The sequence below is a fragment of the Diceros bicornis genome, chromosome 26, assembly GCF_020826845.1.
Source record: "Diceros bicornis minor isolate mBicDic1 chromosome 26, mDicBic1.mat.cur, whole genome shotgun sequence".
Classification (NCBI taxonomy): domain Eukaryota; kingdom Metazoa; phylum Chordata; class Mammalia; order Perissodactyla; family Rhinocerotidae; genus Diceros; species Diceros bicornis.
In genome coordinates, this window is record NC_080765.1 from 46,038,236 (window position 1) to 46,063,311 (window position 25,076).

The 25,076-nt window shown below is 40.9% G+C and overlaps 1 protein-coding gene across 1 annotated transcript in view; it reads right to left on the bottom strand.

The window, feature by feature from the left end:
• The window catches only part of LOC131422039 (ATP-binding cassette sub-family A member 17-like), a 123,367-nt gene that overhangs the window by 55,244 nt on the left and 43,047 nt on the right, over positions 1-25,076 (bottom strand). The window contains 7 exon segments of the mRNA XM_058568892.1: positions 46-256; positions 479-634; positions 2,291-2,445; positions 5,649-5,778; positions 7,687-7,830; positions 8,816-8,988; positions 18,210-18,383. Coding sequence (XP_058424875.1) covers positions 46-256; positions 479-634; positions 2,291-2,445; positions 5,649-5,778; positions 7,687-7,830; positions 8,816-8,988; positions 18,210-18,383 — 1,143 coding nt within the window.

A 25,076-nucleotide genomic window follows, 5' to 3' on the forward strand; every position in this document is an offset into this window, starting at 1 on the left:
CGGAGGTTGGGCTGCCTGCCCTGCTTCCTGCTCTCAGCTGCTCACCATATTTCTGTTTGAGGAACAGCGATGACCCGCAGCACTGCAGCTCCCCCTTGGCCATGATGGCGATGCGGTCCCCCAGCAGGTCGGCCTCGTCCATGAAGTGGGTGGTCAGCAGGATGGTGCGGTCACTTTTCTGCTGCTGAAGAAGGTCCCAGATGGCCCTCCTGGAGATGGCGTCCATGCCTGAGGTGGGCTCATCCAGCATCAGCACCTGGAGAGCAGAGGAAAGCCTCATGACGATGGCAGAGCCCCATCCCAGGCCCAGGCTGGCTGTGCTGTAGGCCCTGTGCGGCTCGAGTTCTCTGGAGATGCAGCAGTACCGCCCGGGCCAGACTGCACATCCAACCGCACCTTGCTGCCCCGAGTGTCTGTCCACCGTGTGTGGGGGCCCTGACCTGTGTCCTTCAGGAGGCTGGGCCTCGCTGTCCCATACCTTCGAGCCCGCTATGAGGGCAATGCCGATGGAGAGCTTGCGCTTCATGCCCCCGCTCAGGAACCTGCATTGGGAGTTCTGCTTGTCCTCCAGACTGAGGATGTGCAGCATCCTTTTGACTTCTTCAGGGCACTTTTGGTGTGATAATCCTTTCAGCTGAAACAGCAGGGGACAGAGAGATCCAGAAGAGGCTTTGGAGGCTGACCCATCCAACAAACATTTTGTCTGTATATACATGAACTATACACAAGAAATAAACAAGAAACTTACTACCTTCAGGGAAAAAGATGGACAAAAGGCTTTTGCATTTTGAACCATGGAAATATATGATCTATTTTTTTTTCCGAGGAAGATTGGCGCTGTGCTAACATCTATTGCCAATCCTCCTCTTTCTTCTTTTTTTTTCTCCCCAAAGCCCCAGCACATATTGTTGTATATCAGAGTTGTAGAGTTGTAGCTCTTCTATGTGGGACGCTGCCTCAGCATGGCTTGATGAACAGTGAGTAGGTCCACGCCCAGGATCCGAACCGGTGAACCCTGGGCCACCAAAGCGGAAAGTGCGAACTTAACCACTATGCCCTCAGGCCAGCCCTTTATGACCTATTAATACTAAATACAGCAGTATATTAAAAGGATTATACACCATGACCAAGTGGGATTTACCCCAGGAATGAAAGAAGATTCAACATATGAAAAATCAGTGTAAGTGTTGTATAATAAAGAGTTTGGCTTGACTTTGTCCCCAGATACGGGGAAGAGCCTCTAAATCCTTGGAGTGATAGGGGTGTCTTTGTTATTCATGGTAGTACCCTGGGGCCACACCTGAGTTTGTGCTAATGAGGTGACTCAGGATCTGGGCTGGTCCTCAGCAGCACTATTCACATAGCCAAAAGTTACAAACAACCCAGATGTCCATCAACTGATGAATGGATAAATAAAATATGGAATATAATTCCAATCGAACATTATTCAGCCATTAAAAGGAGTGAAGTATGGGGTAGGCCGGGTGGCCTAGTGGTTAAGTTCGTGTGCTCCGCTTCCGCGGCCTGGGGCTTGCAGTTTCGGATCCTGGGTGTGGACCGGCGCACCACTTTTCAAGCCGTGCTCTGGCTGTGTCCTGTAAGAAGTAGAGGAAGATGGGCACGGATGTTAGCCCAGGACCAGTCTTCCTCAGCAAAAAGAGGAGGATTGGCAACAGATGTTAGCTCAGGGCTAATCTTTCTCACCAAAAAAATAAAAAGGGGGTGAGGTATTGACACGTTACAACATGGATAAACCTTGAACACATTATGTTAAGTGAAAGAAGCCAGACACAAAAGGCCACATTTTGTATGATTCCATTTATTTGAAATATTCAAAATAGTCAAATCCATGGAAACAGAAAGCAGATTAGTGGTTGCCAAGGGCTGAGGAAGAAGGAGGAGTGGGGAGTGACTGCTAATGGATACAGCCTTCTTTTTGGGGTGATGAAAATGTTCTGCAATTAGATAGTGGTGATGGTTGCACAATATTGTGAATATACTGAAAACTACTGAATTTTACATTGTAAAATGAGCAAAATGGTGAATTTTATGTTATGTGAATTCAATCTCAATAAAAAAAGTAAATACATAAAATTAAAATAATAGTTTCTAGAAACACTTTAGCTCAAAAATCTTAAATGCTATGCCCCTACCTCTTCCCAAATATTTAGGGAATAGTATCCAGAATAGGTTTCAAGAGTCTCCAAGCTTGAATCAGAGAACTGCACGCTATCCTACCATCCCCAAGAATGGGTACAGAGGAAGCAAAGCCTGTCATCCTCTGACTCACCTGAGCATAGAAATAAAGATGTTCTGATATTGTCAAGTTATCAAACAGGATATCATGTTGGGGGCACCAGCCCATGCTCTTCCGGATTTGTACCATGTCTTTTGAAATTTCATATCTGTTGATATATGCCTGTCCACTTGAAGGGGGAATAAGACCTAGAAGCAAAGAGAAGACATATCTTTTTTTTGTGAGGGAGATCAGCCCTGAGCTAACATCCGTGCCAATCCTCTTTTTGCTGAGGAAAACTGGCACTAGGCTAACATCCATGCCCATCTTCCTCCACTTTACGTGGGACGCCACCACAGCATGGCCCTACAAGCGGTGCATCAGTGCACGCCCGGGATCCAAACCCGGGCTGCCAGCAGTGGAGCGCTCACACTTAACCACTACGCCACGGGGCAGGCCCCTGGGAAGGCATATCTTAAAGTCACCGTCAGTCAGAGCACACAGCAGTACAAATCCTTAATGGTGCCCTGTACTTTGTTTGCTTGTTCTCACACAGACTACCCTATTCTTTGTCACAGTCAATCAGTAACATCCAAGGAATGTATGTTCTATGATAGTGTACAAGGACGTGTGGGGATAGTAGAGATAGGAGACGTCCTTCCTGCTTTTGAGGAGTTCCAGTCTGGTTAAGTGAATAAAACACACGTATGTGCTTGTAAAGCAAATTACATTGCTATAAGCATTAAGTCATAATGTGAATGCACAGTAAATATGGTTAAGCGGCAAAGTACCTTGGGCTTCTAACAGTTGTGAATTCATATCCTTGAAGGCAAGATCCATGACTGATTCATCTTGGATTCCCAACAAATCCCAGTGAATGAGTGAATGATTGCACTCACTGCCCAAATGCACATCAGTGTAAAACTTTGCAGCCTGCCTATTTGCATACTATCTTTGTCTTTATTCTCATTCTAAGTGTATTTTTCAGATTGATAAAGGGCAATAAATGTCTACTGCAACAAGGTTAGAGAAGAAGAAAGTATAACAAAGAAAACAAAGGTTTTACAAATCCCATCATAAAAGATAACCACTGTGAACATTTTGCTATATAGCTTTATGTATTTTTTATGCATATACTGACACATTAATTTTTTGCAAAAATGGAAAATATAAGTTCTGATTTTTTAACTAGCTTTTTCATATAACAATGTATCGAGGCCATGTGTCTACATCAACAAAAATCTACATAATTTTTTTTTTTTATGTGAGGAAGATCAGCCCTGAGCTAACATCCATGCTAATCCTCCTCTTTTTGCTGAGGAAGACCGGCTCTGAGCTAAAATCTATTGCCAATCCTCCTTGTTTTTTTTCCCCAAAGCCCCAGTAGATAGTTGTATGTCATAGTTGCACATCCTTCTAGTTGCTGTATGTGGGACGCCGCCTCAGCATGGCCGGAGAAGTGGTGCATCGGTGTGCGCCCGGGATCCAAGCCCGGGCCGCCAGTAGCGGAGCGCGCGCACTTAACTGCTAAGCCACAGGGCAGGCCCTACATAATTTTTGAAGGCTAAAAGATTTCATTGTTGGAGGCCGGCCTGGTGACATAGTGATTAAGTTCATGCACTCCACTTCGGCAGCCCGGGGTTCGCGGGTTTGGATCCCGGGTGCAGACCTATACATCGCTCATCAAACCATGCTGTGGCAGCATCCCACATACAAAATAGAGGAAGACTGGCACAGATGTTAGCTCAAGGATACTCTTCCTCAAGCATAAAGAGGAAGATGGGCAACAGATGTCAGTTTAGGGCCAATCTTCCTCACACACAAAAAAAATTTCGTTGTTATCAATAGACCCAATTTATTTATTTAACCTATACTGGTAGGTATTTGGGTTATTTGCAATTTTCCACCAGTATAAACATGTGATATAACTTTGCCTGCTTCCCCAATTATTTCACCTGAGAGAGGACCACCTGTCTAGAAATACCACTGCACCCCTAGTCCAGGAAACTGGCCGGGCTCAGTCCCCAGTCCTGATGCACACAGAGTCTGTCCATTGTGTATCCGCTGGGATGCAACTTGGATTTTAAAGTTCTGATACCAGAGGGGTGACCAGAGGCACCTCAGACCAAGCTTCACTATTTTGCTGCTCTTCAAATGTCTTCAAGGGAAGGTGCATCAGCAGCCTATGCGGACAATCACGGCAGCTTGACTTTGAAGTGCTAATAGCTTCCCAGCAGGTTGGTGTTCTGTGTGCAACACAAAAGAACTGCTTGGCTTTCAGAGCTCCTTGACGTTTGGAAATGCATTTCATTGGTTTTGTACAGAGCTTTACACAGACCAAGCCTTCAATAAATATATATTTCTCGAACAAACGAGTTTTCAAATATCACAGAATATTATTTTAGTTGATGGAATGTGAATTATTTAGGCATAAAAATTATTCCGAAACTGAAATAATTTTAGAATAATTCACTAGGTATCATTCTATATATATATATATATATTTTGTGTGTGTGAGGAAGATCAGCCCTGAGCTAACATCCATGCCAATCTTCCTCTTTTTGCTGAGGAAGACCGGCCCTGAGCTAACATCTATTGCCAAACCTCCTCCTTTTTTTCCGTTTTTCTCCCCAAAGCCCTAGTAGATAGTTGTATGTCATAGTTGCACATCCTTCTAGTTGCTGTATGTGGGATGCCGCCTCAGCATGGCCAGACAAGCGGTGCGTTGGTGCACGCCCAGGATCCAAACCCGGGCCGCCAGTAGCGGAGTGCACGCACTTAACCGCTAAGCCACGGGGCCGGCCCCACACCAGGTATCATTCTAAAAGTGCCCTCGACAAAGAAAAGCAAATGGATGACTTTTCTGGTTGAGAAATTAGTGGTGCCTCACTGCACCAGAAAGTTCTATCTGGAAAGAAACATGATAAGCAGTGTTCACAGCTTCTTGATAGTGTATGAAATTAAATTCCTCAGACTGACTTGAAAAGCTAAAGATTTCCTTTTCCTGATACAGGGCAATGTGAACAACTAGACATTACACAGATGGTAAAAAACAACAAACAAAAAATGCTTAATATTGGGCCGGCCCCGTGGCTTGGTGGTTAAGTGCACGCGCTCCGATGCTGGTGGCCCGGGTTCGGATCCCGGGCGCACACCGAGGCACCACTTCTCCGTCCATCCTGAGGCCGAGTCCCACATACAGCAACTAGAAGGATGTGCAGCTATGACATACAACTATCTACTGGGGCTTTGGGGGGAGGAAAATAAATAAATAAATAAATAAATCTAAAAAAAAAAAATGCTTAATATTAAAATGTCAGTGTAATCTAACGAGGGGAGACAGAGCCAAAAATCTAGATCTGTTCAATGATTTCTTAGAGCTTCCTCAGGAGGGCTGACCTCATAGAGGTACCTGTGAGCATGCAGCAGGTGGTGGTTTTGCCTGCTCCGTTGTGTCCCAGAAGAACAGTGATCTGCCCCTGGTACAGATTCATGGTCAGACCTTTGACTGCTATGTGTTCATTCCTTCCCGTGTAAAACACCTGTGGAAAAGTCAAAGTGTGACTGACAGTGTAACATGTACACACATGTAGCATTTCTGAAGAACCTATGACAGGTTGAGCACCCACATCAACTTCCCTTGAAAGTTCATTGGTGGGAATCCAAGTGGAAATCTATAAGGGGAGCCCCTTCTTTCAGAGTTTAGCTAATGGGAGCTATTGAGGAACCCAACAGAGAGCAATCCCAGGGGGGTTCTCCCTGTTCCCTGGAACCTGGTAGTAGAGAACCTGAACCACAGAGCCCAGAGCTCAAGGATGAAGGGCTTGGAGCTTGAACAAGGAATCTTATCCTTGCTTCTAGAGTCACACTTTGCTCTGAATTACCTGGCTAAGCCCCTGAGAAAGGGCACCTTGCCTCTTTTGGGGGAGGTGTTGATCTAGGGAGAGAATCCCAGACAGAGCAGACATTTAATCAAATGTCTCCAGCATTTTAAATACCATTTATTTTTTCTTATTATACAAGTAATTCATATATGAGTATAAGGAAGAAAATAAAATCACTCATAATGCTACCCTCAGATAATACACCACATTTCAGTATATGCCTTAGTCGATTTCTGTCCTGGTGACATTTGGGCTAGACTTGGGGTCTGACGTACAGACACTATAGTTGGGTGGGACTTAGATGTCACTTCTTCCCACAATTTATCTAATTATGTTTGGGAGCAGGGTGCTGCTGAAAGGAATTTGGCAAACTTCCCCTGCCTCACATCTGTTTGATGGTGGTTGTTCTAAATTAAGTAGGACAGTCCTATTCCCTGACTTCTCAGTTTCCCTTTTGCAGCAGAGGTGGACATGTGACAGAATTCTGGGCAATTAGAATAAGGGGTAATCGACTGAAGGGCAAGAAGAAAGAAAGGAAAGAAGAAAGGAAGGAAGGGAGCGAGGAAAATGTCTTGTTGAAAGAAACTCCTTTGCTCTTATCTTTCCCTATAGATGAGCTACAGAAGCCATCTTGCAACCACAAAATGATAAGCACACAGATGAAAGCTAATATGCTTCCGATGGCCCAGGGGAAACAAGCGAAAGCAAGCAAGCAGAAAGAGCTGTGGACTGGGATGGCTTTGCTGAGCAGCTGAAATCACGCTGGAACCATGTGCTTGCAGACTGTTTGTTATGTGAAAAAAGAAAACAAGATCCCTGCTTATTGAAGCCACAGTACATTGGGTGAAGACTCAAGCATTCCTAGCTGCTACCACAGTATGTGAAGGAGCTGGAACCATCACCCCTGTCCTGAAATCTCTGGGTTAGGATGTGATCCACTTGATCCCACAGGCAGAGGAAGGCAACACAGAGTATTGAGCTGGCCCCTCAACAGTGACAGCATTGCAGCATCAGTGGTACAGAGGATACTGCCTCTCCTTGGGCTTATCGTATTTGAAAAATGGAAGATTCCAAACAAAAAAATAGCTGAGGACACTCCAGGTCACAGAGCTTACATCCAGGCCTCCCGTCCTGGGAGCCCTTAGTCAAGGCAGGCTCTGCATGTGTCAATGCTCAGCAAGCACTGGGGAAAGGACAAGCATGTCTATATTCGGAAGGCAGCAGTGAAATCTGGCTCACCATTTGATCTGGTTATGTACAAGCGCTGATGGATCAAGTCTGCTGTCAAATGGCTGAGTTCCAGCATGTCCCCAACAAGAGGTGTTTGGCATTATGAGGATGGGAGGAGACTGTTTCAAGAGAGATCACCTGGACCCTCCATCCAGTCATTTAACTTCATGACAGGAAACAGGCCATTTTACATTATATTCCTCATTTTGAGGATAACATCACAGAAGGGAATTAAGACTCTATCGTGAAATGTACCTTGTAACCACTGTCAGAATAAAATAAAAGCCTCTATGTACTGCTTCTTAAGTTCCTGGAAGCAGATTTGTGAGCTGATACCTTGCATAGATGTTGGATTTCAATTCCTTTCATCAAATTGGTAGGTTCTTCCTGAATGAACTTGCTTTTCAGAGCCTTCTCAGGATTCCCCACGTCTGGTACTGACTGTGTAAGAGGTTTAGATTGTCCATGCCAGTAGGAAGGCTAGCGAGGAAGTCAATTTACATTAATACGTTTAGGTGAACTGGCTATCTTCTTTTGGAAGATAAACATTTTGGTAAATTAAATTCTCCCCGCTTCCCTGCCTCTGCGTTTCCTGGTATCTAACATTTAATGGTGCCTGAGAAGTCAAGCAACTTGCTCATGGACTCACTACTAATAAACTGCATTTCAACCTACAACCCATGGTCCTGAGGATGGAACTACAAAGGTGCCTCATGTCCATGCTCCTGGTATACTGGGGAAGCCATCGTGTCAGCAATCAGCATCCCTGTGGGCTGAGGCCTGGACAAATACTGGAGTTAACAATCTACCCACTTCTCCACACTCCAAGAAGGGCAAGTGTGGCAGCCTTTGCAGAGGTTCAAAGTGAATACCTGTGCAATTCAGACAGAATCAGTCACATTGCAAACCTGTGGGGCAGGGCCACCAGAGGCTACTGCAGGAAGACTGAATCAGGCATGACGAGCTCAACTTTGTAAGAAAAATGTAGTCATCATAGGAGAGAAGTGATTCTGAGAACTTCATGAGGTTGTCAGTGAAAGCTGTGCCCCCTGCCAGCACCCGGGGTCACAGAGGTTTCAAAGAGTTTCAGGGCCATCCCAACAGCCCAAGGAGGAAAGAGGCAATGGAGTCCTGAGAGCTTCAGTAGGTTGGGGCTGGTGTCCTGTGGGAGAATGTGGGGCCTAACATTCAAGGGGGCACATGTAAGACATCCGCAGGCTCTCTTGGAGGGACTCTGCATAGGGCATCAGAAGTGGGGAAAGAGTCAGAGAAACAGACTCGTTAATTACGCTTCCTTGGCAACCACAAGCTGATAGGATTAGGGTGAACTCAGGTTAGACAACACAGCTTAGATTTCCTGGAGTTTGAGATTTCTATCAGGACTCCACCAAGAGGGGTAGGAACATTGATGAAAAGCTATAAAAAGTCTAATGTCAGTCTATACAACAGCAGCATCAGTACTCACCATGACAAAGAAGTACCAAGGCTTGGGTGTACCATACTGCCCTGGGAAGACAGACTCCACGTACCAGGCCAACAAGCCATATAAGAAAGAGTCCAGCAGTAGCATCAGCAGCACCTGAGTGAAGTTAAACTTTCCACTTACACTGCCCATGTTCCTCCATTGCATGCCTGTGCCTGTTCCAAAGGAAGAAAAACAGTCACCACATCAAAGAGAGAAAAGTTACCAGAACTTTCCAGTCAAACAGTTGGTGACTGGGCCAATGACAAGACTGGACTATTTGTGTCTGGGGCATGAAGGGACAAACAATAGGCACAGGAAAGGGGAAAGCTAGAGTTGTTAGTTTCTCCCATTAGATAAAATGTTTTTATTATTGCCAAAAGACAGTAGTACTTTCATGGGCACCAAGAGGTATAAATTTGGTCATCCAAGACATATCTCCACATTTTTGCACATGTTGTCTGGAAAGCCCTTCCTGCTCTTCCCCCACCTTCTTTGCTTGGCTAATTCTTACTTCAAAAGTCAGCACAGGTATCTCCTTACCCAGCAAGAACGTATACTTACTCTCCTTGTCTGGGTTATATGCCCAGCCCAAGTGCATCTGGGGAACCCTGTGCTACTTTGATCATAGAAGGTCCCCTCTACACTGTGAATCTGCTCACCTATCTCTGGTCCCAGGATGTGCAGTCTCTGGGGCCAGGGACTGTCTTTTATCTCAGTATCTCCAACATCTGACCCAGGGCCTCATACACAGCAGGTACTCAATACATACATATTCCATGAATAAAGGAAAGAACTAAGGAAGGGCTTGGGGTGAATTTCTGGATGGAGATAAGTATCCTCTGTGATGCCAAGTGTCTAACCTGAATGCAAGTTGGCTAAACTTTTCATTTAAAGCATCCAAGATACTGTGCATCTGCTGCCACATGACAGGGTTGAGGAAGTGGAAACTAGCAACACCACAGGAAAGATTTGAATACTGGTGAGCAGACAAGATGCGCTAGATCAGTGCTCCTCAAACTTTAAAGAACTCACTGATCACTGGGGGGTTTTGTGCTGATTAGGTGTGACTAGGTGGGACCAAGAGTCTGCATTTCTAGCTCAGCTCTCTGGAGGTGCTGATGCTGCTGGTCCACAGGCCATGCTGTGAGGGTGAGGGGCCGCATGACCTCTGAAGCCCTTTCTGGGATGAGAATCTATGACTTGTGTCTGTCTATGTGCCAACTAAGAGCTCTGCTTTCCACTGTGGCTTATAAACAGATCTTGTATACCTCAGGACTGATTCCAAAGCTGTGAGAAACATTAAGTACACTTAGCTCATGAAAGCCAGGTACATCCTCATTCAATGCAAGTCTGCAGTGTCCAAATGGAAGAAAGAGACAAGGCTCCTTCACCACTTCAGTAGACATTTGATTACCAGCAAACTATATTTATTGTGAATATACATACCAAAGAGTGCATAAAATAGAGTTTAACAAGCAATTACAAAGAAAATACATGTGTAAAACCACCATTCAAATCAATCACCCTAGAAACCCTAAATGAGCACACCCCCACCACAACATCATCCCTATCTTGATGTTTGTAGGCAGCATTTAGTTGGGTTTTGCCTTTTTACCCAATCTGACAGTCTCTTTTTAATTGGCATGTTTAGATCACTCACATTTAATGTGATTATTGTCTAGATTAAAATCTACCATATTGCCAGCTCTTTTCTATTTGTTCCAAACTTTTGTTACTTTTTTCCTCCCTTTTCTTTCATTAAGGGGGAATATTTTTTTTTTTTTTGTGAGGAAGATCAGCCCTGAGCTAACATCTGCGCTAATCCTCCTCTTTTTGCTGCGGAAGACCGGCTCTGAGCTAACATCTATTGCCAATCCTCCTCCTTTTTTTTTCCCCGAAGCCCCAGTAGATAGTTGATGTCATAGCTGCACATTCTTCTAGTTGCTGTATGTGGGACACGGCCTCAGCATGGCTGGAGAAGTGGTGCGTAGGTGTACGCCCAGGATCCGAACCCGGGGTGCCAGCAGCAGAGCACGCGCACTTAACCACTAAGCCATGGGGGCCAGCCCAAGGGGGAATATTTTTATGATTCCATTTTGTTTCCACTATTGATTTATTATTTGTACCTCTAAAATTTTTTTAGTGTTGTTCTAGGGTTTACAATAAAGGTCTTTAACTAGAGTCTATCTTCAAATAATATTATACTACTTCATGTGTAGTGTAAGGACCTTACAACAATAGATTCCCAATTCTTCTCACTCTCCCTTTGTTACTGTTGTCATACATTTTACTTTTATATAAGCTATAAACACAATACATTGCTACCATTATTGCTTTAGACAGTCAGTTCTCTTTTAGAGTAAAAAACCCATAAAATACTAAATAAATTATATTTTCCATTTTCAGTGTTCTTAATTTCTTTGGGTAGATCCAAGTTTCTGTCTGACGTGATATTCTTTTTTCTTTTTTCTTTTTTTTTTTTTATAATTTTATTTATTTATTTTTTCCCCCAAAGCCCCAGCAGATAGTTGTATGTCATAGCTGCACATCCTTCTAGTTGCTGTATGTGGGACGTGGCCTCAGCATGGCCAGAGAAGCAGTGCATCGGTGCGCGCCGGGGATCGAACCGGGGCCGCCAGCAGCAGAGCGCGCGCACTTAACCGCTAAGCCACGGGGCCGGCCCTGACGTGATATTCTTTTTGCCTGAAGAACTCAACATTTCTTGTAATGTCTCCTAGCAATCAATTCTCTCAGCTCTTGTTTATTTGAGAGAGTCTTTATTTCTCTCTAGTTTTTCACTGAGTATAGAATTCTGAGTTGACAGGGTTTTTCTTTCAGCACTTTAAAGATGTCACTTCATTTTCTTCTAACTTGAATATGTTTATTGGCTGTTTGGATATGCTTTTTCATGAATTGCCTATTCAAGTCTTTTTGCCCGTTTTTTTTTTTTTTACCACAAACTCTGATGTTTCATTGATTTGTATGAATTCTTTAAATTTTCTAGATACAAGCCTTTTGTAGATTAAATATGTTTCAAGTATCTTCTCCCACTCTGTAGCTTCTCTTTTCATTCTCTTTATAGTATCTAAATTTTAATATGAAATTGATCAGTCTTTCTTTTATGGTTAGTTTTTTTTGTGTGTCTGGTTTAAGAAATCTTTTCTAGGGCCGGCCCCATGGCTTAGCAGTTAAGTGCACTCGCTACACTGCTGGCGGCCCGGGTTCGGATCCTGGGCGCGCACCGACACACCGCTTCTCCAGCCATGCTGAAGCCGAGTCCCACATGCAGCAACTAGAAGGATGTGCAACTATGACATACAACTATCTACTGGGGCTTTGGGGGAATAAGATAAATAAAAAAATTAATTAATTAAATAAAATTATAAAAAAAAAGAAATCTTTTCTAGTTCAAATACATGAATGTACTCTTCTACATCATCTCCAAAAAGCTTTATGATTTTTTTGACATTGGAACAGATTTCTGTGTTTGGTGTGAATTAGGAGTACAATTTGAGTTTTTCGCATAAGGTTCTTCATTGTTCCAGCACCATTTATTGAACCCCACTGCTTTGTAGTATCATCTCTGACATTAAACGATGCATTTGTCTGGCCTTTCTCTTCTGTTTCATCAGCCTACTTGTCAACCATAGTCTTAATTACTATTGCTTTATGATAAATCATTATATCCAGTAAAACCAGTTTTCCCATCTTATTCTTCCTTAAGAGTTCTTGGCTATTCTGGGTCCTTTAAACTCTCATTTAAATTAGAGAATCAGCTCATCAAGTTCCATTAAAAAAAAACCTGCTGGGGTTTGGATTGGATAGGAGTTAAATGTTACTTTTTTCCACAATTTATCTAATTATGTTTGGGAGCAGAGTGCTGCTGAAAGGAATTTGGCAAACTTCCCCTGTCCTACATCTGTTTGATGGTGATTGTTCTAACTCACGTAGGACATTCCTGTTCCCTGATTTCTCTGTCTTCTTTGCAGTAGAGGTGGACATGTGACAGAATTTGTCTTCCCACCCCAATTCTTTTTGACTCAACCAATCTTTTGGTTATTTCATTTTCTCTCTATTAAGTTTGAAAGTTATATGCTGTTTCTAGCCTTTCAGTGGTTGGCTCAGTAATGAATTACCAGGTCCACTTTACTTCGTGAAGTCTTAAGTTAATCAATATGTTTTCTCTCCTTCCAGAAAGTATTTACCCCCTTGATTTCTGATTTTATTCCCTCGAAAACTCCTCTTATGTATTTTAATTCTACCTCTTTAAAAAAACCTAAAGACATCTTCATTATTATTATTATTATTATCATTTTATATAGTCAATGTATAAAACCACTGTCTTCAGGCTCCCACTGTTGCTCCTTTGAAAAGCAATTTGTCTTCTTTTCTCAGGCTACTTTTAAGATTTTTCTCTTGACTCTGCTGTGCTCAGTTTTAGTTGATATGTCTAGTGTAGATTTCTTATTGTTAATCTTATTTGGGATTTGCTAGGCTTCCTGAAATCCAGTTTTGGAACAGGTTTGGCTATTATCTCTTGAAATGTATTGCCTCTGCCTCATTCTCTCTTCTCTTACAGGAACTCTGCTTAAATGTATGTAAGCCCTTCTTATCCTTTTCTGCACATCTTTTTATTTATTTATTTTTATTGATGTTTTAATAGTTTATAACATTGTGAAATTTTTGGTTGTAAATTTTTGTTTGTCCATCACCATATACATGTCCCCCTTCACCCCTTGTGCCCACCCCCTACTCCCATTGCCCCTGGTAACCACAATACAGTTTTCTCTGTCCATGTATTGGTTTATATTCCACATATGAGTGAGATCATACAGTGTTTGTCTTTCTCTTTCTGGCTTATTTCACTTAACATAATACCCTCCAGGTCCATTCATGTTGTTGCAAATGGGACGATTTTGTCTTTTTTTATGGCTGAGTAGTATTCCATTGTATATATATATACACCATCTTCTTGATCCAATCATCAGTTGAGGGACACTTGGGTTGCTTCCACTTCTTGGCTATAGTGAATAATGCTGCAATGAACAGGGGTGCATAACCCTCTTTTGATTGTTGATTTCAGGTTCGTTGGATAGATTTCCAGTAGTGGGATAGCTGGATCATAGAGTATTTGTATTTTTAATTTTTTGAGGACTCTCCATACCGTTTTCTACAGAGGCTGCACCAGTTTGCATTCCCACCAGCTGTGTATGAGGTTTCCTGTTTCTCCACATCCTCTCCAATGTTTGTTGTTTTTTGTCTTGGTGATTATAGCCATTCTAACGGGCATGAGGTGATATCTTAGTGTTGTTTTGTTTTTCTGCACATCTTTTAAACTCTCTTGCATATTTGAATCTTTTTAGTCCTCTGTGCTGCCTTCTAGATTATTTCTTCTAACCTACTTCCAGTTCACCAACCCTCTTTTCAGCTTTTTCAAATCTACTGTTAACCAGAGCCGGCCCGGTGGCTTAGTGGTTAAGTGTGCGTGCTCCGCTGCTGGTGGCCTGGGTTCGGATCCCGGGCACGCACTGATGCACCGCTTCTCTGGCCATGCTGAGGCCGCGTCCCACGTACAGCAACTAGAAGGATGTGCAGCTATGACATACAACTATCTACTGGGGCTTTGGGGGGAAAAAAAATAAATCTACTGTTAACCCATCCACTAAGTTTTTAATTTTGTTGATTGTATTTTGCCTTTTCAGAAAAGTATTTCATCCTTTTTCATACTCCTGGGTCACCTTTAACAGTTCCTATTCCTGCAGATATTTTCAAGCTTGCCTTTACAAAAAACAGATAATGAGCATTATTCTTTTATAATCTGTGTTCTGATAATTCAAAAATGCGAGGCGCTTGTGAATCTGTTTCTACTTTCTTTTGTTTCTGTTGGTTCTTATTCATGGTGGTTTATTTCCTTATGTTTTTAGTTACATTTTACCATGTTGCTTATTGTCCTTGAAAAACTATTTGTGAGGATTCATCATGATATAGGAAGAAAGTGCTTCTGCCAAGCACCTGAGTGGGGCCTCTATCATTCCAGGACCACCTTAAATCAGTTCACTGCTTGAGGTAATCTGGACTGCTCATGCAAGATGAACCTGGACTGCAAATCCACCAAAAAATTAGCTTGCAATAATTCTTCAGAGGCAATTTTTCCCTTTTTTCTTCTGTGATATGGTCAGCACCGCAGCAACCTTCCCCAAGGTCCTCTCAGTTACTATGGGTTGGTATATGGACACGGAGATACTTCCCTGATCCCTTCGAGAAAGCTGTTGCCTCAATTGTTGGGAATGCTGTGGCTGAGGGCTTTCAGCTGTCAGCCTCTTCAGGGATGTCTTAGCTGCAGAGCTGCCTAGCCCAAGATCTTGTCTTTTCTTGGGTGGCCCATATCCAATGGCTGATAGAGGCAGAGGTGTAAAGGCCCGGCCATTTCAGCCCAATGCAGGATGCTCAGGTGGGCCATTTTAGCTCATAACTCTTCAAGGCGGTCAGGAATGTAATGTAGCTCTCCGTAATTTTGTTTTAATCTCTTCCCTTCCACAGGTGTTGATCTCAAGGGTATTCCCTAATAAACATTTTGCATACTAAACTCCATCTCAGAGTCTGTGTCACAGAGAACCTAACCTGTGACTATAGAATTTATTTCTGGATCCTAAATATCCTAAAGATATAGCCCTCTGGGGCCCAGATTAATGTGGGGAGGGTCTCCTATTATGCTCTCCACCTAGGTGGAACCCTGGGCCTTGATGTCTAACTGCCTTGCCCTGAAAGGCCATCCAGATGTAAGCCCAACATTTTCCTGTTGGTAAATGACCTCTGAGCAAAAGTGGCTTTGGTGCTCTGTTTCCCTTGTGGGGTCACCAGTTTCCTTAAGGTTTTGGCCTAGTTGTTCTTTACTGTCATGTGTTAACTCTTTGATTTTCTTAAGAGATGTTCTTAGATTAAAAATCTATCCCATATTTTTCATTATTTTCAATAGGAGGGATGATCTGAATAATCTAGACACAATTATTAGAAATGGAAGACCAGATAACTTTCCTTGTAACAACTCCTGAGGAAGCACTTCCAGTTTTTCCACCTCTGTAGAGCCTTGACTAGGGTACTTACCTGCCAGAAAGCCAGGAAGTCCTATTCATTCAGTCACTTAACAAATACATATTGGGTGTCTACTTTTTTCCAGACCCTAGTCTAGACACTGGGGATAGAGAGTGGGAAACAAAAGAGACTAGATCCCCACCCTCACAGTTTACTATAACTAGATGGTAATGCCTCTTCCTCACTCCTCTGCTTTCCATGAGGAGAGTTTTCTCTAAACCTACTGGCCTCTTTCCCCACAGCTTACTCTTCCCACAGAAGTGGAACACTTCTACTTCTGGTAGGCAATCAGGTCCACACTTGCCAACTGGGTCTAGCTAATTTGTCAAAAGGCCTAAACCAGGGGAAAGGTGAAATTTTGTTTCTTTCTTCTTCCCTTTCCATTCCAGAACAGTGAAAGGCAGCTGACTCAGTGTGTTTGGTCTGTTGCCTCAAATTCTGTCTCAGATGGATTGTCCCAAGGAGGAAACTGGGAGGCAAGGAGTCAGCAAGTCCATCTGACTCTCACACTAAGTTACGTCATCCAAATTAGTTATAAAAAGGGTATTTTGGTATTAATATGATGACATCTTTGTTTATTTCTCAATTGATTCAGAAATTAAGAGGGAAGAAAGGTGCTATTTATTGGGCCTCTTCAAAACTAAAAACCATCTAGTAAATAATAAATTAATAAATAAATCAATAAATGAGAGCCTTGAGTGACAAACCCAGCTGCTCCACAAACACGCAAGTCCTAATTTTAAGAAGAGGCCAGATGTTCCCGCCACATAACCACAGAGTGGGTCCATTAACTCCAACCCAGAACTCTGATTCATGCTGTATAGAGTGATTCCTGCTCTAGATTAGAACTGAAATCTCTGCACTAGACTTATTGAGAAAATGTACAGAAGAGTTTCATCAGTTCACTCACTATAAGGCCTAAAATCTGATTTGAACAGATAGGTCAGATGAACAGGAAAATCTATCCAGTGAAGGTATGAAAATTCTAAATAAAATATTGTCCTTGGATTTCTAACATTTCATCAATTACATTCTTAAAGATGCCTACCTGCTTATGATCATGTGCATCTGCATTTCCTTCAGCTATTACAGTAGACACAGCATTTGTGAGCCATCCTGTGCCTTTCAGGAAGGAACAATGATCACAAGCTCAACGAAGGCAGAATGCTTTCAAAGATTCAAGAGAATCTCAGCATGGGAACAAATCTAAGAGTTCATCCAATCCAGCCACTCAACCAAATTCCCTCAACTTCCAACAGATATGCTCCATAATGTATCCATTCATTCACTAACATGTAACAATCAGATACACCATTTTAAGTCTACTTTTCCCCCATTAATATCTGTAAATTGTGGTCCAATCATTGCTATGCTAACTAAAAAAAAAAAACAAAACACTCATTTTCAATAAATTCTGGTCTACTTAACATCCTTTACTAAATTTTAAGCACCTTTAACCCATTTAGACCGTTCCAACTTAACAAAGAAATTCATTGGTAGATGATGTCTCTAACCAGGCGTTGGAGATTATCCCAATCTCAGTAAGGGGACCCACAAACTAGATCCAATTTACAACTCCTATTCCTGCTATCTGCTGCCAAACCAAGCTGTGCCATTAGGAACCAGGACTCGGGTGATAAAAGCTAACATTGAGCAATGAAGGCACTTGCTAAAGTGTTCACAGTAGATCATCTAGTATACCTGAAATGTGAAACATTTCCATTCATGAAGTACTAAAATCCCACAGAAGTCAGTGGGTCCTACATTTTGATTGGCTGGAATCTTCTGCAATGACTGTAGATGTTCTGAGGAATTCTTCAAACTCCAGAGACATGAGACAAATGAAAACTTGGGGTTGTACTTCCAACTGTGGAAGTTGTAAGGGAGCCAAAACACCTCTGATGGAAGGTCCCCTAGACCAACCTGTGAAAGAAGACCAACCCTGAAGGCTATAAGAATAAAATATGATATATGTAAATAGCATTACATTACATATAAAGTTCTAAATTGTTATCTGAACTTCTAATCATAAATCTATATATTTTATGTCTATATAATTTCCTAAATCAGTAATATGCTTTAGTTTTTCTCCCAAACTACATTGTAAGGTGTATGGTGTGAACCATATCCTATATTTCTTTAGTGTTCCTTATAGCACCTACCGTAGTTGAAAGTATATTGTAAATGCTCAGAACAGTGAATGAAATGTGCCAGTTATGTTTATTTGGAAACGAAGTTCAGCTTTGCCTGTCAGTCATGGCAAAGCATCAAGGCAGCTTACCTTGGGAAAGGTAAGCCTCACCTTTTGTCTCAAATATGGAGATTAATCGGATTCCCAGTGCCATGGCAACATTCGAGAGGAGACAAAAGGCAATCTTTTGGAAGTGGCTCCTCTGGGTGTAGCTGAAAGTGAGGTACAGGTATGGGAGGTAGGTGAAGAAGAAGATGATGCTTCCTGATGCAGTTGCAATGTGGGCTGCAAATTCAGAGGGAAGAAATAAAAAGAATTTCATCAATAATGCACGAAGGAGTATGACACAAGCCCCTTTCCCCTGCCATGGTAAAGAAAGTATCTCTGCATTTGCCTCAGCATTTCAGAAGGGAAGCAATCTTTTAAGAAATTTTGATAGAAACCTTTTATAGTTGCACTTCCACTATGGAAAGACTAAGAGCATTTGTGGCACTTAAAAAATGAATCAATCCTTATACAAAGGCACAAATATCTAACTGCCTAAAACTTCCTCTGTCTAAAACTACATTAATAATACCTCCTACAACAAAAACTCTCTTCTTCAAAGATGAGTGATAGATTGTATAGCATCTATTAAGCATTGCCTGGCACTGTGGTAAGCACTTTATATACAGTATCTTATTTAATCTTCATAGCCTCCCTGTTTTACAGAGGAGGAAACCAAGGCTTAGCCACATTAAATAAATTTGCTCAATGTCATGGAGCTAGTAAGTTATGGGTCAAGGATTCAAGGTTTTCCAGGCTTTAAGCATAGTGGTTCCAGATTTGGAGATAAGGCTAGTCATACTGAAGTCTGTGAGATGAACTCAAATTAAATGCAAACATTTGACTTCCAGGATGTTAAGAGAATAAGGATTGAAAAATGTAAGGATTGCATTTACATAAAAGAAAGAGCCACAGTTAAGGTATCAGGCAGCCCTTCGCTGAACCTGGCTACATGAACTATGGCTGATTTTAGATGTTCTATAACTTCTCTGAATTTCAGTTTCTTCTTTTGTAAAAGGTGATAATAATTGCTAATGTTTACTAAGTCTTACTATATACCAAGTATTGTTCTCAGCATTTTAAATGCAATATCCCATTTAATCCTCATAACTAAGTTATAAGTACTATTATTTTCCAATTTCACAGAAGGGGAAATGAATGCACAGAGTCTATTGATTTGCTCAAGGTCAGGGTTCATACTGAGATGGAAAAACAATACTCTCAGGCCAGAGCAAGAGCTTTTGACCTCAGTGAGGAGTGGATAAAGGCTGCTGTCCATTCGAGGGGAGGGATAAGGTTTGAAATAGCTGTCTCAGAGACAGGTCAGACAAATTGATAAGGGAATGTGGTTGGATTGCAAGGCAGTACTCAGGGGACCCCATTTGAGAATAAGAGGCCTAAATGAAAAGACCAGTCCACACATTGAGAGTTTTTTCTCCAGCCAAGTTATGCTGCTCAGATGTAAGTGTAGAGTAGGCAGGGAGCTGGGTTTAACCAGGGTTGAGGTTTTGCAATAAAAGTTCAATGGATAGCTGATGGGTGTAAGTTAAAGGAGTTATCTTAGTAATGGACCATTGGATCTGAGCTGGGTAAAGAAGCAAGTGAGGCAAATGATGAGGTGATGGATAGTGAAAAAATGATAGGGCCGGTGGATTAGAGGTCTTGATGGAGGTCAAAGAATTATTGGAGGAGGGAGGTACAAGAGGAAAGGAGATAAAAAGAAAGACAGTGGGAGTCAGGAATAGGATGTTGGGAGCTGAGATTCTGGCTACCCTCAATTATTGGTAAGGCTAAGGTTTAGGGGATGACCTGGGAGCATGGGATTACTAATGTGGAGTGGGGGAAAAGATCATTGGAATGAACAGGTCAAGGATCTGAGAGGAGAGGGAGCTGGACGACCAAAAATGGTCACAACAGTAGTTAGTGAGAGAAACATAGTGAGCCAGGAGCTAAAGTTCTTCAGTGAATAAGGGGAAGCAACCAGGAGCAACAGATGACTTTAACGAAAAGTAGCACTTGGTTGAGTCAGATGACACCCACTTCAAAGGGGCTGTTTTTTTGAGCAAGAAAGGAAGAGGAATGATTTGGAGGCAGAAATCAGGAGCAAGGACACACCTTCCTACCTTTAGGTCTTTTGGTGGTCCAGTGTTAATGGATAGGTGCCTTAGCAATCTTTAGTGATGACCAACGAGGTATTTTTTTGGGTACCGTTATAAATCATGGGTTTTTACATAAATTATGGATTTTTACATTTTAGATGTTTCAATCCATTGCAATCATTATTCTTTTTGATGCTCAAAAAGTCCTATCTTAGGTGAGTGGAAGCGTCTCCAAGTTGGCTCTTTCATCTTTTAGACATTATTCCCATTGTTTTTTTATTTTTTATTTTTTATTTTTGGCTGAGGAAGATTCGCCCTGAGCTAACATCCGTTGCCAATCCTCCTCTTTTTTTTTGCTTGATGAAGATTAGCCCTGAATTAACATCTGTGCCAATCTTCCTCTATTTTTTTTTGTATGTGGGACACTGCCACAGCATGGCTGGTGAGTGGAGTAGGTCTGTGCCTGGAATCTGAACCCACAAACTCGGGCCGCTGAAGTGGAGTGTGCAGAACTTTTTTGAGAGCTTCCTTGCTATGGTACAAAATGTCCAATGCTCATATTGTATACTTCCTTCCCAGACCTTGAATCAGCTATTTCTCCAAGGAGATCTGGTTCTACTTAGAGGCATTCAGAGGCCACAATCTGGCCACTAAGGTGTTTATTGCTACTGAGTTGTCATTGCTTTTAGGTCTTTTCAGTGGACACAGTGAGAAAATACATTTTTAAAAAGAAAAACAATGAGTTCATACTGATAATTCTAATTAATGTTTATGATTATAGAGTTTTCCTCAACTTTTTTGGCATTTTATCTCTATCTCTTTTTTCTTTCACAGAAAATCTTGGTTTCTATGTTTTTTCCTTTATCTTCTGATATATCTGTATTAGCTTCAAAATAACAGTACCAATACTACTGCTAACAATAAGACTACTAACTACAACTTAAGATTTCTTTGAAGTTCTTTTTACTTTTAAAGTATTTCTCACAAAGGATATATAATTAAAATATTATGTTTTAAAAGCATTTGAAGTAATTCTTTCCTTTGTGGGAATAAGCTCCCAACTTGAAAACATTTATTTCTGTTGGTTTTCAATTTTTAGAAATTGCTTTTATAATTTCCTTTTTTATTTAATTTTTTTCCAATCATTTACATGGTGTGGTAGGCAGAATCAAGACTTCCCAAAGATGTCCAATCCTAATCCCTGAAACATGTGACTATGTGACTTTACATGGCAAAAGGGACTTTGCAGATGTGATTAAGTTAAGAATCTTGAGTTGAGGAGATTATTCTAGATTATCCGGGTGAGCCCAATGTAATCACAAGGGTCCTCATAAGAGGGAGGTAGAGGTGTCAGAATAAGATGAGATATGATGGAAGCAGAGGTCAGAAAGAGAGAGATTTGAAGATGATATGCTGCTGGCTTTGAAGACAGAGGAGGGGGCCATGAGCCAAGGAATGCAGGCATCTTCTAGAAGCTGCAAAAAGCAAATGGAAGGATTCTCATTCTCCCTTCGTGTCTCCAGAAAGAACACAGCCCCGATGACACCTTGATATTAGCCCAGAGAAACACACTTCAGACTTTGGCTATAAGATAATAAATACGTGTCATTTTTAGCCACTAAGTATGTAGTAGGTTGTCACAGCAGCAATAGGAAAGTAATACACATGGTTTAGAAGTCAAAACTATACAATAATTAACATCTTAAACTTACAACAACCAAGTTTAAATATCACTTATCTTCAATATATACAAAGACTCTGCTCCTATATATATCACTGTCCCTCTCCCTTATACTGTTATTGTGACAGATTATATCTTTGTACATTATGTGCCCATTAACATAGATTTATAAATAGTTTTATGCATTTGCCTTATAAATCATACAGGAAAAAAAGAGGAGTTACAAACCAAAAGTACAATAATACTGACATTAGTTGCCTTTACTAGTGGTCTTTATTTCTTCTTGTGGCTTTGAGTTACTGTCTATTGTCTTTTCATTTCAGCCTGAAGAACTCCCTTTAGAATTTCTTGTAGGGCAGGCCCTCTGGTAATAAATTCTCTCTCAGGTTTTGTTTATCTGAAAAAGTCTTACTTTCTCCTTCACTCTTGAGGGATAGTTTTGCCAGATATAAAATTCTTGATTGAGATATTTTTTTCCCTTCACGGTTTAAAACGTCATCTCATTATCTTCTGGACCCCAGAGTTTCTGTAGAGAAATCAGATGTTAATATTTTGAGGACCACTTGTATGTGAGGAGTCTCTTCTCACTTGCCGCTTTCAAAATGCTCTTTGTCTTTGGGTTTTGACAATTTGAATGACTCTTTGGTATGGATCTCTTTGAGTTTATCCCACTTGGAGTACACTGAGCTTCTTGGGTTTGTGGATTCATGTCTTTCACCAAATTTGGGGAGTTTTCAGCCATTATTTCTTCAAATATTTTTTCTGCTTCTTTTCTCTATCTCTTCTCATTCTGGGATGCCTATGATGTGTATATTGGTATGCTTGATGGTGTCCCACAGGTCTATCATGTTCTGTTCCAACAAAGAAAAGTCCAGGACCAAATGGCTTCACTGTTGAATTCTATCAAACATTTAAAGAAGAATTAACACCAATCCTTCTCAAACTCTAGACATAAAGATCAATGGAATATAATAGAAGAGTCTAGAAATAAGCCCTCACATATATAATCAATTGATTTTTGGCAAGGGTCCCAAGACTAATTCCATGGGGGAAAGGACAGTCTTTCAACAAATGGTGCTGGGGAAACTGGATATCTACATGCAAAAGAATTAAGTTGGATCCTTACCTTATACCATATACAAAAATTAACTCAAAATGGATCAAAGATCTAAATTTAAGAGCTAAAACTGTAAAACTCTTAGAAGAAAACAGGGGAAAATCTTCATAACTTTGAATTTGGCAATGGTTTCTTAAGTATGACACCAAAAGCACAGGCAACAAAAGAAAAAATAGGTAAACTGGCCTTAACAAAATTTGAAAGTTTAGTGCATTAAAGGTCACTATCAAGAAGGTAAAAAGACAACCCACAGAATGAGAAAAAAATATTTGCAAATTATATATCTGATAAGGGATTAATATCCAATATAAATAAAGAACTCCTACAACTCAACATCAACAAAACAAATAATGCAATTAAAAAATGGGCAAAAGTCTTGAATAGACATTTCTTCAAAGAAATTGGAACCCTCATGTATTGCTGGTGGGAAGGTAAAATGGTGCAGGTGCTGTGGAAAACAGGTTGCTGGTTCCTCAAAAAGTTAAACCAAATTACCATTTGACCCAGCAATTACACTCCTAGGTGTATACCCAAAGGAATTGAAAACAGGGACTCAAACAGATACTTGTACATGAATGTTCATAGCAGCATTATTCACAATTGCCAAAAGGTGGAACCAACTCAGTGTTTATCAACAGATGAATGGATAAACAAAGGTGGAATATCCCTACAATGGAATATTATTCAGCCACCATAAGGAATAAAGTGAGGTAGGACTCCAAGTGGTTATTCAGTTGTCTCAGCACCATTTGTAGAAGAGATTACTCTTTCCCCATTGAATGGTCTTGGCAACTCTGTCAAAAATCAGTTGGCCATTAGATGTATGGATTTATTTCTAGACTCTCAATTCTATTCCATTGGTCTGTACTTATGCCAGGACCATAATGTTTTGATCTCTGTAGCTTTATAGTAAGTTTGAAATCAGGAAGTGTGAGTCCTCCAACTTTGTTCTTCTTTTTCAAAATTGTTTTGGCTTTTTGAGGCCTCTTGCAATTCCATACGAATTTTAGGATCAGCTTGTCTATTTCTGAGAAAAAGGCACAGGATTTTAATAGGGATTGAATTGAATCTGTAGATCAGTTTGGGGAGTACTGCCATCTTAACAATATTGTCTTTCAATCCATGAATATCAGATGTCTTTCCATAGATTTAAGTCTTCTTTGATTTCTTTCAGTAGTGTTTTGTAATTTTCAGTGTACAAGTCTTGGTCAGATTTGTTCCTAGGTATTTTATTTTGTAAGCTATTTTAAATGGAATTGTTTTCTTGATTTCCTTTTCAGAATGTTCATTGCTAGTGTATAGAAACAGAACTGATTTTTGTACATTGATCTTGTATCCTGAAAATTTGCTGCATTCATTTAATAGCTCTAATAGTTTCTTTTGTGGATTCTTTAGGATTTTCTATATATAAGATCCTGTCATCTTTGAGTAGAGATAGTTTTACTTCTTCTTCTCCAATTGCATGCCTTTTATTTCTTTTTCTTTCCTAATTGCTCTGGCTAGAACTTCCAGTACAATGTCAAATAGGAGAGGGGAAAGTGGGCATCCTTGTTGTGTTCCTGATCTTAGGGGGAAGGCTTTCAATCTTTCACCACTGAATATGATGCTAGCTGTGGGGTTTTCATAAATGCTCATGCTCACATTGAGGAAGTTCCTTTATGTCCTGGTTTGTTAAATGTTTTTATCATGAAAGGTATTGGATTTTGTCAAATTCTTTTTCAGTATCAATTGAGATGAATAAAAATGAATAAAACTGTATTTATTTTTTCCTTCATTCTTTAAGTGGTATATTACATTGAACGCTTTTCATATGTTGAATCATTCTTGCATTCCTGGGTAAATCCCACTTGGTATAGTCTATAATCCTTTTAATATGCTGCTTGATTTAGTTTGCTAGTATTTTGTTGGGGATCTTTCCATCTATATGGGATATTGGTCTGTAGTTTTATTGTGATGTTTTTTCTGGCTTTGGTATCGAGGTAATGCTGGCTTATAGAACGAGTTAGGAATATTTGTGTTCTTATTTTTGAATTGTA